The sequence below is a fragment of the Clupea harengus genome, chromosome 24, assembly GCF_900700415.2.
Source record: "Clupea harengus chromosome 24, Ch_v2.0.2, whole genome shotgun sequence".
Lineage (NCBI taxonomy): Eukaryota > Metazoa > Chordata > Actinopteri > Clupeiformes > Clupeidae > Clupea > Clupea harengus.
The window spans coordinates 6575254-6588387 of NC_045175.1; the positions used below are offsets into that span (position 1 = coordinate 6575254).

The 13134-nt window shown below is 42.1% G+C and overlaps 5 protein-coding genes and 1 pseudogene across 5 annotated transcripts; 4 read left to right on the forward strand and 2 right to left on the reverse strand.

Annotated features, from left to right (window-relative positions):
• The first annotated feature begins 224 nt into the window (after positions 1-224).
• Positions 225-749, forward strand: LOC105912023 (histone H4). The gene has a single exon (XM_012840936.3). The coding sequence runs from the start codon at positions 391-393 to the stop codon at positions 700-702; it is 312 nt and encodes a 103-aa protein (XP_012696390.1). The 5' UTR covers positions 225-390; the 3' UTR covers positions 703-749.
• An 859-nt stretch (positions 750-1608) lies between these two features.
• On the forward strand, positions 1609-2057 carry LOC105912020 (histone H2B 1/2). Its single transcript, XM_012840933.3, has one exon. The coding sequence runs from the start codon at positions 1655-1657 to the stop codon at positions 2027-2029; it is 375 nt and encodes a 124-aa protein (XP_012696387.1). The 5' UTR covers positions 1609-1654; the 3' UTR covers positions 2030-2057.
• Positions 2058-2552: 495 nt separating this feature from the next.
• On the reverse strand, positions 2553-3197 carry LOC105912022 (histone H3). Its single transcript, XM_031562153.1, has one exon. It carries the CDS (start codon positions 3180-3182, stop codon positions 2772-2774), a length of 411 nt encoding a protein of 136 aa, XP_031418013.1. The 5' UTR covers positions 3183-3197; the 3' UTR covers positions 2553-2771.
• Positions 3198-5167: 1970 nt separating this feature from the next.
• On the reverse strand, positions 5168-5852 carry LOC105912021 (histone H1-like). The gene has a single exon (XM_012840934.2). The coding sequence runs from the start codon at positions 5806-5808 to the stop codon at positions 5185-5187; it is 624 nt and encodes a 207-aa protein (XP_012696388.2). The 5' UTR covers positions 5809-5852; the 3' UTR covers positions 5168-5184.
• Positions 5853-10430: 4578 nt separating this feature from the next.
• Positions 10431-10966, forward strand: LOC105896809 (annotated as a pseudogene).
• A 698-nt stretch (positions 10967-11664) lies between these two features.
• On the forward strand, positions 11665-12652 carry LOC105896844 (histone H2B 1/2-like). Its single transcript, XM_031562110.2, has one exon. It carries the CDS (start codon positions 11769-11771, stop codon positions 12141-12143), a length of 375 nt encoding a protein of 124 aa, XP_031417970.1. The 5' UTR covers positions 11665-11768; the 3' UTR covers positions 12144-12652.
• The last annotated feature ends 482 nt before the right edge of the window (positions 12653-13134 follow it).

A 13134-nucleotide genomic window follows, 5' to 3' on the forward strand; every position in this document is an offset into this window, starting at 1 on the left:
TATACCATTAAAAACTTTATTTCATAAGTGGGGTACATCACACATTTCTTGACAGCCAGCAGAAATCATATGGCCTAATACATTTACATTGATGCAAAACAAATAGTGCTCTCGCAGTAACTAACATGCCAACTAAAAGCGCTTTCATTATTTAAATGTGTCCATCTGTGCGAAAAGGCATTACAGTGTGTGTGCATCTGTGCTGAATGAAGGGATGAATGAAGGGCAAAGTTAGGCGTGTCTTGATGACGTATCTAGGCCTAAACAATTCACAGAAAAGGGAGGGACTAAAAGCAGGGAAGTCTTCAAATAGGTCCTCTTTACCCGGATAAGTTCAGATGTCAGGCTGCATATTGTCACTCTGATTTGGCAGACTGTTGAATTGTGAAAATGAGCGGTAGAGGCAAAGGCGGCAAAGGACTGGGTAAGGGAGGCGCTAAGCGCCATCGCAAGGTTCTCCGTGATAACATCCAGGGCATCACCAAGCCCGCTATCAGGCGTCTTGCTCGCCGTGGTGGTGTGAAGCGTATCTCTGGCCTCATCTACGAGGAGACCCGTGGCGTGTTGAAGGTGTTCCTGGAGAACGTTATCCGTGATGCCGTCACCTACACCGAGCACGCTAAGAGAAAAACCGTCACTGCCATGGACGTCGTTTATGCTCTGAAACGCCAAGGTCGTACTCTGTATGGCTTTGGTGGTTAAGAAGTTATCCCGCTCAAACTGGAATCAAAGGCTCTTTTAAGAGCCACCCATATATTCATGAAAGCTTTGTTTCGAGTTTGTTCTTAGTTTTGAAAACTACGATATTAATTTCCAACATATGTTACTGTAACTTCATCTTCCCGGTCCTCGTATTCCTTAAAGTGCTCTGAAGATCTTCTAATCACACCATTCCCTTACATGTGTTCAAGAATGAAGTGAATTCACCACAAACTATTCGGTTAGAATACAAATGTCCATTAAACATCAATGCGAATGAACTGAGTCCGTTCTTCCCGTTGGTGTATCACGACACTATTCATCAGTATAGTCTTACAGCAGTTGCTATTGAGGCGTCTTTTGTTGACGGTGCATATATTTGGGCATTTACCTAGCAGTTTAACATAAAGGCGAGAACCCCTCGTATGTGATATGAAGGCACTATTTAATAATTGTTTCTAACAGCAAACATGCTTTATAAATGTCTTGAATAGCTTTCACACGTTAACGTTCTAATTCCGATGACAAAATAAGATTATGTTACTGCCCTGGACAAACTTTCGTGCAGGGGTACAAAAGTATACGTATATTTTCATAAAGATTTTATCAACATGAAGCAGGTGAACGATTGTTGAAACTGCTTCCACTGGGTCGAGAAAGATGTCATGTTTGTAATGGGGATATTTACGTGTGCATGTTGTTTCCTCTTTTCACAGTAGCCAAGGAAGAGCGGGACGACAAAAGAAGGGGGTGCGCGGGATAGACTGAGGGTGGGGCCGGACTTACCATACCGCCCCCTTCGCTGCAAAGTAACCAACCACTGCCTGCTAGATTTAGGAGGGAAACGAGTGACGTATGTGACGTCAACGCCCCACCCATAAGATGCTGTATATATAAATGGCACCTGGTCTGACTTAACTTTAGTTTTCGTTTGAGTATTCAGACTGAAATCATAATGCCTGAGCCAGCCAAGCCTGCCCCGAAGAAGGGCTCCAAGAAAGCCGTGGTCAAGTCCACCGCCAAAGGAGGCAAGAAGCGCAGAAAGACCAGGAAGGAGAGCTATGCCATCTACGTATACAAGGTCCTGAAGCAGGTCCATCCCGATACCGGTATTTCTTCCAAAGCCATGGGCATCATGAACTCTTTCGTGAACGACATCTTCGAGCGCATTGCTGGTGAGTCTTCCCGCCTTGCTCACTACAACAAGCGTTCCACGATCACTTCGAGGGAGATCCAGACTGCAGTGCGTCTGCTTCTGCCCGGCGAGCTCGCCAAGCACGCCGTGTCCGAGGGAACCAAGGCCGTCACCAAGTACACCAGCTCCAAGTAAAACGTTTGTCTGCTGCTATCTAATCCAAAGGCTCTTTTAAGAGCCACTCACATTGTCTTTGAAAAGCAATTCCTATATGATGTGCTGCTATAGTCCTGGGCCTGCCTCCGAAGAAAAGTGGTAATCGTTGGAACAGGCGAGCTCTCTGCGTATCTTTCTGCTAGGTAATGTTATTGGTGTTCAAAAGAAAAACATGTCATTCTGGAGGATTTATCCGGTAACACAAGCGTAAAATATAAGCAGCAGTGATCAGTATCCTTATTGAATAGGGAGAGATATGGGAGGCTGCGAGCTATGTTGATGAATTTAAAAACCTGGCCAAACCTGAATGCATTTCAGCAGCCCGGAAGAGTGGAAATACGTTGGTGTCATTTACTGTTCTCCCGTCTGAATAGATTACAATATGTGAATAGAATGTAAATTAATGTTTGCCAGGAAGTAGTACTAGTACTTTTCATTCATCTAACCGAACCGTAGTTGTCTGAAACTGCATTAATTTCAATCAACAATGGAACAAATAGGATTCCTTTGAGAAGTAGTTTTTTTTTTTATTAATCCTTTTCTTCAATCATACCGTTGCGTAATTGAAATTACACCTGGCCTATAATACATACTACAGCTGGAACAATAGCCTGTGTGTGTGTGTGTATATATATATATATGTGGACCTAATATACTTTTATAGAAGTATTGGTGGCTCTTAAAAGAGCCGTTGGTGTTTGAATGTGTTCCAAGGATTAACTTAGGCACGCTCTCCACGAATGCGGCGGGCTAGCTGGATGTCTTTGGGCATGATGGTGACTCTCTTGGCGTGAATGGCGCATAGATTGGTGTCCTCAAATAGACCAACCAGGTAAGCCTCACTAGCCTCTTGAAGAGCCATGACGGCAGAACTCTGGAAGCGCAGATCGGTTTTGAAGTCCTGAGCGATCTCTCTGACCAGACGCTGGAAAGGCAGCTTGCGGATCAGCAGCTCAGTGGACTTCTGATAACGACGAATCTCTCTCAGAGCCACGGTACCGGGCCTGTAACGATGAGGCTTCTTCACGCCACCGGTTGCTGGTGCGCTTTTACGCGCAGCCTTGGTTGCGAGCTGCTTCCTTGGAGCTTTACCGCCGGTGGATTTGCGGGCAGTTTGCTTGGTTCTTGCCATTGCGATATCGTCTTCAGTTTGAAGTGTATGAAAACAATTTGAGACGTATGGTATTTATAGTCTATAACCTGGACATGCCCCTTGATTACGTAGGTTGTTGGCCTCAGCTGATTGGACCTTATCGCTGTGTCCGAGTGGCGCCTAAAATTCAAAGTACAAAGCCCACGCCCCCCTCCCCCCACACAAACAGACTTTACGAGCGCTTTTGGCATTACTGGTGTACACAGAGAATATTTCAATGTAGACACAAGGCCTACAAAATAAAAAGTATATAATATATAGTGTATGTATATATTATATGCCATATAAATGTTGTCTGCAGTCCGAGGAAGAAGTGACGCAACTCATAATCATGGTCAGCAAATACGAGGAACTAACAGTGCTGGCTTGTATTTAAAACATTTACGTTTGTAAATATGTATATTTGTCAGCAGTTTACTGTTATTACATCCCTTACTGTACTAATATTACTGGAATGCTGTTATGTTTTCACCACGTATGAAAGGCTTTCGAGCTGTGCCAATGTGTGAACACGCTGATCAAAAGGGCGACTTTGCCAATAGACATAATATTTAGAAAGACATTATAGAAACAGCTCATTGTGTCAGGACCGTTTCACTGTGGGAAAAGGGGTCATGAATATGCGACTGTGCTACGTTTGTCATATCTTTCGTCTGTATGTGATGGACACGTGCAAATAGTTCGGAAACTGGAGTCACATTTGAAAACTAGAACGAACGACCAGATTATTTCCGTAACCCCTTCAATTTGGAACCTGCATGAACGTCATTATCAGACCTTTTAAGTGTAAGTTACATAACACAGAAACATGGAATGCACTTTTTTCCAGATACATTTGGGTGGCTCTTAAAATAGCCTTTGTAAAGGTTTTCTTTTTTTCATGACATATTTAGTTGGACCTTTCAGTGTGTCTCATGGTTCAGTGGTTGAGGCCACAATGCGGAGAGCCAATCAATGTATAGCTCAGTCTGTGACGCCAGCGTGAGTTTAGTTTGGCGTCTATCGCAAATGAAAAAATCAGGTATCATGATTATGGGAACGAGTCTTCTCTACGAACAATGTAAAACTACATTGTTTGGTTGTTACAAGCCAGTCAACCGACCACATTGTATGATTTTTGAGTAGAACAACATATTTGTTATGCGGAAATAGGAGAGGCCTCCAGTTCAACTACTGTGGGATAACAGACTGTATGTTACATAATATATGAATTCAATAACGGTCGTATTCCATGCGTAACAATGTATTAAGCCTACTCTGTGTTTCTCTACGTACGTGATTATGTTTAGTTGAATGGAATGTAAATGTTTTGTGAATTCAATGTTCCCTATGTAATCTTAATTTATATTTGATTGGTGATGTTAGCACGTTGTATGGATAGGGTATTTTGTATTTCCCTTGGCAACAGAGCATAAGTTGTGTTGCCAAACTGCAGTTGTAATGTATTTTGAGACATCCGGCGTCCCACGTCTTTAATGAAAATATAAAGGAAACAAAACATTCCTTTTTCATTAAGACGTGAGACTAGACTGTTGTCGAATGCACTCAATTTTTATTAATGTGCTTCTTAATGTAAATGTAAAATATTGATAACTTTTCTATTTTCTTTATAACTGTTATAATGCACATGACGGACCGAAGTCTCGGGCTTCAGTCTAAGCTCTGTATGTGGGTTGTTATTCTTTAGTTCTGGAGTCGGTGGTCCAAAAGAGATTCAGGGGTTTCATTCCATTTTGGGGACTTTGTATGCGCTTAAATATGCTCTTCACTTCCTTTTAATTCCATTCATCTCTTTACGTGTTATCATATTTCCTTTGTGCATTGATGTAAAGCACACTGAAATACCTGTGTATGAAATTATCTGTATAAATAAAAACCCACCTTGCCTTTCAACTTTTTCTCGGAGCAGATGCTTTCAAAAGAAATTTTGGGTGGCTCTGAAAAGAGCCTTTTTGACTGCAACTCGCAAGACACACAACACTTATTTCTTCTTAGGTGCAGCTTTCTTGGGTTTGGCCGCTTTAGGCTTGGCCACCTTAGGCTTGGCCGCCTTGGCTTTCTTGGGGCTCTTCGCAGCTTTCTTAGGCGCGGCGGGCTTTGTGGCCTTCTTGGGGCTCTTTGTGGCCTTCTTGGGGCTCTTTGTGGCCTTCTTGGGGCTCTTTGTAGCCTTCTTGGGCGCAACGGGTTTCTTGGCTTTCTTCGGAGACTTCTTTGCGGCCGCTGGCTTCTTAGCTACTGCCTTCTTGGGCTTCTGTGCTGCTGGCTTCTTGGCCTTGGCCGCAGGTTTCTTAGCTGGCTTTTTCTCCGCCTCTGCCTGTTTCTTGTTCAGCTTGAAGGAACCGGACGCACCAGTACCTTTGATCTGGACCAGCGTCTCCTTGGTTACCAGGCTCTTAATTGCCACCTTGACCCGAGCGTTATTCTTTTCCACATCGTATCCACCAGCCGCCAAAGCCTTCTTCAGAGCAGCAAGAGAAACTCCCTTCCTCTCCTTGGAAGCCGAAATGGCTTTAACGATGAGCTCGCCCACACTCGGCCCTGTCTTCTTAGGCCTGGGTGCCTTCTTTTTGAGAGCCTTTGCTGGAGCTGGAGCAACGTCTGCCATTGTATAGTATTGTCTCACGGTACGGGCAGGCGAGAGAATCGTGTTAATCTGGATGACCCGAAAGGTTGGTGGGTTGATCTTAAACACAGCGTGAGAACCGTTGAGACTCAACTGGGAGCGCTCTCACTTGCTCGCTTCCATAATATCCTGTCTTGTGTTTTCTCCAATCGCATTTTGTGAAAAATGTGAGCGACAATACCCAATTTACTGACATGAAGGCGTCCACTGAAAAGTCCACTGCGTCCTCTGTGAAACAAACATAAATTACCCCATCATTTTCCTTTTCCTGTGTTTCAACGAACTGATAACCGTGAAAGTCATAGGGCCGTCGTGGCAATCCATATTTGTTTTCTGAGGAAAACTCATCGATAAAAATAATAACATCGTATGATATATACCCCTCGAAGAGCAATGTGACAAATCATGATCCTCGATGACCCAAAGAAGCAATAATAATGTACCCTCTGCAAATCGGCACTAATCTAATGGGTTATGTTTGGACTTAGTGAAACACATGGCTGCCAGACATGTTCAGCCGATCCGACCTCTCAGCACAGATACGCCTTTAATGTGAATGCGAAGAAAATGAACATTGAAAGACAAACACAGAGGTAGTCAATAATTGTCTATAATGCCCGTATATCTGCAAATCCGTGCGCGATTTAGGTTTATGTTCATTATAATGAACAAAAATATAAACGCAACATCGAACCATTTCAACAATTTTACTGAGTTCATATAACGAAACCAACTTTTGTATAAGGCCGTAACCTATGGAGACCACACGATAATAGACACAGATATTATTTTAGCAGAGAATACTAGATACAAATGACTGTATAATTTATTTCAGTTGAAAAACTATTCCATTTGTCTAATTGTGTTCAGTGTAAAATGGTGAAATGAAATCATAGAGTATGTATGAAATCACATTTTTGGGCCTTAATATTGTTCCATCTATCAACAACAAGAAACTTTATTTACAAATGTGCATGTGTTATAAGATACACACAGACTAAACTAGTAGAAGTCCCACTTAGTCCAGGTCATACTCTTCTAGACCATACACTCAATATTCCCCATCACTCGCAGATATCAACATAAGAGGAGGGCAACTTTACGAAAATAACTTTCTCCAACTGTAACACATAGAAACAGATACAACATTTAAACCAACCAACTAACATCAGAAAGAGGTACATTGACACGATGGGAACATTACAGTTTTTTTCGATTGCTTAAACACAATTTTGACTGCTTTGTTTTGTTTTACATTTCACTCACACAATTAGCACAACCACACACCCAATGAGCAAAACACCTCAGATCCATTGCAAAATGAAACACTCTTGTAAAAACTATACACTAATTTAACAAAACCATATTTTGTTACCATATGAAACACACACGTTGCATATGACTGAATTCTGTTTGTACCACTTAGACCAATGCTGCAGACTGATGAAAATATAATTTAATCCTCTCCATATACCCAAATCAGTCAACATGTCAACATGGAGAATCACAACAAAACATGTCCCAGTTTTCATGCTACTTCAGTAGTGTGCATAACACTGTAAGCTCAGCAAAAATCAGACAAACGTAAAATGATGTTTCCAGTACAGGTTACAATTCCATTAAAAAAAGATCAGAAAAAAACAGAAAAATACAGTACAAATAAAGTTGTTTCATTTTACCCTGATGTCTTTTTAGGATGTGTGCCAGTGTTGATTGAGAGACCTGATGGACATTACTGTATTGAAAATGGCATGGTCACCGATAATGTTGGCTTGAATTTCTCTGAGCCTGATAGCATTATTTGCCAAAACCATGTTTATGATCACTCGATCTTGTTCTTGCGTGAATACGGGCCCCCATCCTCCTTTCAAGTTTATTTGATAAATTTGGTCTTCTTCTTCTTTGAGCACGTTTTCCTCCTGATTCAGGTCTTCCTCTTCCTCTACATCCACCTCGACTTCAGCCTCTGGCATGGCCTCCGCCTCTTCCTCTTCCTCCTTCTCCTCCTCTGTGGATTCCCCCTCTCACCCACACTCTTCTTCTTCTGACTCCTACCATTTTGGTTGAAGACAGATGAACTCATCTGCTGCATTTCTATAGTGCTTAAACCTGTTTAGTGTGTCTACAATTAAGCAATCATGTGTTTGCGCACTTGATGGCTGTGTTTATTTGACAGGGTCATAGGTGTGGTTATTTGACACAGTGTTTTGGAATTGCAAGGAAGTGACCTCTTGATATACTCCTGTGTCTAAAGCATTCAAGTGTGTTTAGTGTTTTGCAAATCACTTGTGTGTATTGTTTTGCAAAAAGTGTGATGTTGACATGTGTTTATAGTGGTGCAAATCTGAGCCGTTGTTTTGCTCCTTGAGTAAAGGTTTTGATAATTGTGTAATACTTTTGATTTTAGTGTTTATCCAATCGTAAAAAACTGTAAGGACTATAACCTGAACAAATACACAGATATTTCCGTGGCAGACACATACCTCAATGGTACAGGGAGAGAGCCCAGTCAGAACTAAACACTTATGATTGGTATATATTGATGTATAGTACTCATATGCCTTTATGTTTCATGGATTTAGAGTTAAGCAGATATCTGTATGTAACTGAATGTGCCATTTCTATCTCTGTGCCTCTGTGCTTCTGAAACAAAACAAATAAGAGCTTACATCTTTGCTGAAATGTTAAATGTTTTTCCGCAGATATCCTGGTCCTTGGAGAGGGGCAGCTTGTGGTAGCAGAAGAGGTCTGCACTATTTTCTACGGAAATAAAAGTTTTCAGATGGAAACCCAGGTGTCTTAGTAGGCCACTTTTCCATAGGGGTCATACTGCAATGCAATTAGGTTTCTCTTAGGTAACTATTCAACATATATTAAACTGAAATGTAATCCTTTTTACTTGGAATTATTCTGGGAATAAACTATAGGCTATTTTGTGCAGTAGGTGCATCCAGAACCCCAGCAGAACCGAACAGGTGAGTGGAAGCCCATTTGGTGCAGTATGTGCATCCAGAACCAAACAGGTGAGTGGAAGCCTGTTTAGCTGAGCACTGGATCAACGAGAGAGAGTGGACATAAGGTATTTTACTTATGTAATACCAGGCCACGATACTAACGATATGGGATATCCCAGAGACAGGGAAAAAAATCTTGAGCATAAAACAAAAGAGCAGCAGTGATTAGTAGCCTACTTGAACAGGGAAAGATGTGGGAGGTTGGGAGCTATGTTTATGTTGATTCATTTAAAAACCTGGACAAACTTGAATGCAATTCGGCATTCCATAGCAGCCCAGAAAAGAGCTCTTCTGTGGGAAATGCGTTGGTGTGTGTCATTTATTCTTCTGCCTTAGTCTGATTAGACTACAATATGTGAATAGAAATAACAAGAAATGTACTTATTGAATGTTTAAAAAAATTACACTACCTCTTCCCAGACGCTTAAATCTTTCAAGGGGTTTGACCATTTAAAACAAACGTTTTCTTCTTCTTTTTTTAAAAAAGCATGCCGAGATATATGTTAACGTCAAGGATATTTAAGAAAGATTAATCACATGAACCCATAACACAGGTGTGCTCCTGCTTCTACGCTAAGGCAGAAATATGTTGGCATCATGAGCCTCTCTCCCAATAAAAGGAACTTGATATTTCTTGGCAGATAGATCAATCCAACGTGGGCAGTGGCGGTTTGTGATTGGCGCATTCAAATGTTTCCTGTCAAAGAAGAATATGTCACTAGGCATATATCCAAAATTCACGACTTGGGGAAAATTTGTTTTTATCAACCAGAGATAAATAACCTGCCTTGGCCTTGGCATAGTAGGCCGTTTCCGCCAACCATTTTTGCTGTCAAACGTTGAAGACTTCAGTATTAAAGATTTAGCTGGGGCCATTGAATGTTTTAGCAGATAATGTGTTATCAATTACCTATATATATTTTTTAAATGGTAATAATGGTCAGTAAATTACTTTTGTCCATGGAAGATGGAAGATGCGGGGAGATCATAAAGAGTTACCTACACTGTTTCAGTTCAGTTCAGTCTCCAGACTTGAGTCTGTAAGGTATACTGAACTGCCAAGACCAAGCACACTGTTCCCACGGAACTATAGTATGTCCGTTTGCCAGAGATCTATTTATCCAGTGTTTCAGAAGAAAATAGCTGTTCTTTAACTGTGTTCACATTCTGTATTTGTATAGATGTATTTAAAAACAACAATTCTAAAAGCAACAACAAAAAATACAGGAATTTAAAACCATCGCACCGTTGTAAGTGCTTATAAGGAAGGTAGATACAATGTGATATATGTTTAAGTGTGTGTATGAGAGTTTTGATAAATAGTAGTAATTAACAGTCAGTGAGAAAAAAAGGTCTCTACAAACACCAAAAAACATTTGGCTTAATCCGTTCAAAGCAGGTATTATGGACACTCGTAGTAAATTAATACAATCATAAAAACACTTCTGTCTGAAATGTATCGAAAAGTATTACAATGTATCTATTTCGGCGCTACTTTGTTAAGTCTCAACGCATGTGGATGGGCGTGTCACAATGACGTACTGTTTGCTGCATGTTCGCGCCAATATCATCAAGAAAAATAGGAGGGACAACGAGGAGGAGTGCTTATAGTCTTCAAAGAGGTCCTCCTAGTGAGTACAATAACACATGCTGGCTCTAGTGAAGATATTTGTGGTTAATCTACTTGTACCTTAATCTTCGAAAATGAGTGGAAGAGGCAAAGGCGGAAAGGGACTGGGTAAAGGGGCGCTAAGCGTCATCGCAAGGTTCTCCGTGATAACATCCAGGGCATCACCAAACCCGCTATCAGGCGTCTTGCTCGTCGTGGTGGTGTGAAGCGTATCTCTGGCCTCATCTACGAGGAGACCCGTGGTGTGCTGAAGGTGTTCCTGGAAACGTTATCCGTGATGCCGTCACCTACACCGAGCATGCCAAGAGAAAGACCGTCACTGCCATGGACGTCGTTTATGCTCTGAAACGCCAAGGTCGTACTCTGTACGGATTTGGTGGTTAAGAATTAGTTATCCCGTTGAACAAATCAAAGGCTCTTTTAAGAGCCACCCACATTTTATTTAAAAGATTTTCCAATATCACTTGAGTTAAACTTTAGAGATGGTTAAGTTTGTAAGTGTAAATTACATTCTCTATGTAAATTATTGTCAAACGAGTATTTGAAAATAAATCGACTGCTAGTTAGATAGAATACTGAATAAATCCTGACCGGCCTAAACCATGCCAAGAAGAATGGTATCAGATTGTACAATCACTCCTCGTTGGTCCCATCGAAACCGGCCACGATCTGTATGAACTGCTCTTGTAAGCAATTCAATGTTAAACACAATATGTGCGGCTTTGGATACAGGTTTAACCATGGAGCGCCTTTCCGTCGGTAGTACCCTAATGAGTAGTTTTACAATTCTGATTCTGTGTTAAGAGTTACGCGCATATCCCCCATATAAGCATACACTACAGCTCAATTCCTTATTGTTGAGCATTTAACTCATCTGTTTGGTAAAACATGATAAATTATCTTATAAGTTATAGCCTACGTCCGTAACATAAAGGTGCAAATGAATGAAACCATTATGGTGCAAAAACTAGAAAAACTTGGTATAGGGCTAAATTTATACAAGGGGTCTTATATACACCTTATTTACAACCATTCACATCCTCAAAAAGTGCGGGAAGATGAGAAAAGAAGGTTCATTGTGGGATAAACTAACCTTCTCTGGGCGGAGCCGGTTTAGCAGATGGACCGTCCCCTACGCTTCAAAGTAACCAACCCTCGCCTGTTTGATTTTGGAGGGAGATGACTCGGGATTCTGTGTCGTTGCCGGCTTGAGTGACGTGTTAGGGCGTTGTATATATAGGTGGCGCCTGGCCAGCCAGTCATTTAGTTTTCGTTTGAGTATTCAGACAGAACGTATCATGCCTGAACCAGCCAAGCCTGCCCCGAAGAAGGGCTCTAAGAAAGCCGTGGCCAAGACCGCCGGCAAAGGAGGAAAGAAGCGCAGAAAGACCAGGAAGGAAAGCTATGCCATCTACGTGTACAAGGTCTTGAAGCAGGTTCACCCCGACACCGGTATTTCTTCCAAGGCCATGGGCATCATGAACTCCTTTGTGAACGACATCTTCGAGCGTATTGCTGGGGAGGCTTCTCGCTTGGCTCACTACAACAAGCGTTCCACCATCACCTCCAGGGAGATCCAGACTGCAGTCCGTCTTCTTCTGCCCGGTGAGCTCGCCAAGCACGCTGTGTCTGAGGGAACCAAGGCCGTCACCAAGTATACCAGTTCCAAGTAAAGTGTCTATCAAACACTATACCCAAAGGCTCTTTTAAGAGCCACTCACATTGTCTTTGAAAAAGCAATTCTAATGTTTTCACATGTCGTTCTCGTCTCCGTGTATGCTCGGTGGCTGCGTCTGGTTTAAAAAAAAATTACGTTAATGCCAAACGTCTTATGGTCTGCAACCAGCCAGTTCGAATGTTTCAGAACAAGAATTGTATTGGAGTTTAATGTGTTCCGTACACAAGTTAGTCAATTTTAATGTTCTTATACCTATCCTACACCTGCCATAATGATGCAGTTGTTAAAGAACGGTGAAGGCAACATGCTAAATGTATGTATGATATGTAGCTTGGACTTGTGTGAAGGATATGGAACCAGCGAAAGCTTTAAAACCGGACAGATGGTGTGTTGGGAACCAATGACTTTCAACCATGCCTGACTAAAAATTATTTCTGCTTTTCGATGACAAAAATAAGTACTGTAACTTGAAGTTGAAACGGCGAGCACTGAATATAGTTAAAGGGGATTTAAACACAGCGGCGCGCGCCTAAAGTGACGTTATTTCCGCTAGCCTTTCAGCTGGTCGCACACCTCCATTGTTGTAACTTGGTCCGCCGCCCGTGTCTACAAGTGTCACTATGATCTATCAGTGCGGGAACACTGATTCCCAGATGGCACAGAATTGGGAAAGCTAATACATTACTAACATTACCCTTAAGAAGGGGACGAGCTGAACACCTGTGTGGAGGCGGCTCTGCCAGGAACCTCACTGCTTTCTTTGCATGTGGTGCCCATTTTAGCAGACATGAATGCCTGTCCCTGTGCTCAGCTGCGTGTCACTGCTGAATCAAAGGACCCATTCGTGGATGCTGCGAGGAGGGGGCTTGTCAGCGTGAAGCTGCTGCCTCGCCACCTATTGAGGCTGCTGCCTCGCCACCTATTGAGGCTGCTGCCTCGCCACTTATTGAGGCTGCTGCCTCTCCACCTATTGAGGCGGCTGCCTC

Coding starts and splice junctions, on each gene's coding strand:
- LOC105912023 (XM_012840936.3), top strand. CDS start 391: ATGAGCGGTAGAGGCAAAGGCGGCAAAGGACTGGGTAAGGGAGGCGCT.
- LOC105912020 (XM_012840933.3), top strand. CDS start 1,655: ATGCCTGAGCCAGCCAAGCCTGCCCCGAAGAAGGGCTCCAAGAAAGCC.
- LOC105912022 (XM_031562153.1), bottom strand. CDS start 3,182: ATGGCAAGAACCAAGCAAACTGCCCGCAAATCCACCGGCGGTAAAGCT.
- LOC105912021 (XM_012840934.2), bottom strand. CDS start 5,808: ATGGCAGACGTTGCTCCAGCTCCAGCAAAGGCTCTCAAAAAGAAGGCA.
- LOC105896844 (XM_031562110.2), top strand. CDS start 11,769: ATGCCTGAACCAGCCAAGCCTGCCCCGAAGAAGGGCTCTAAGAAAGCC.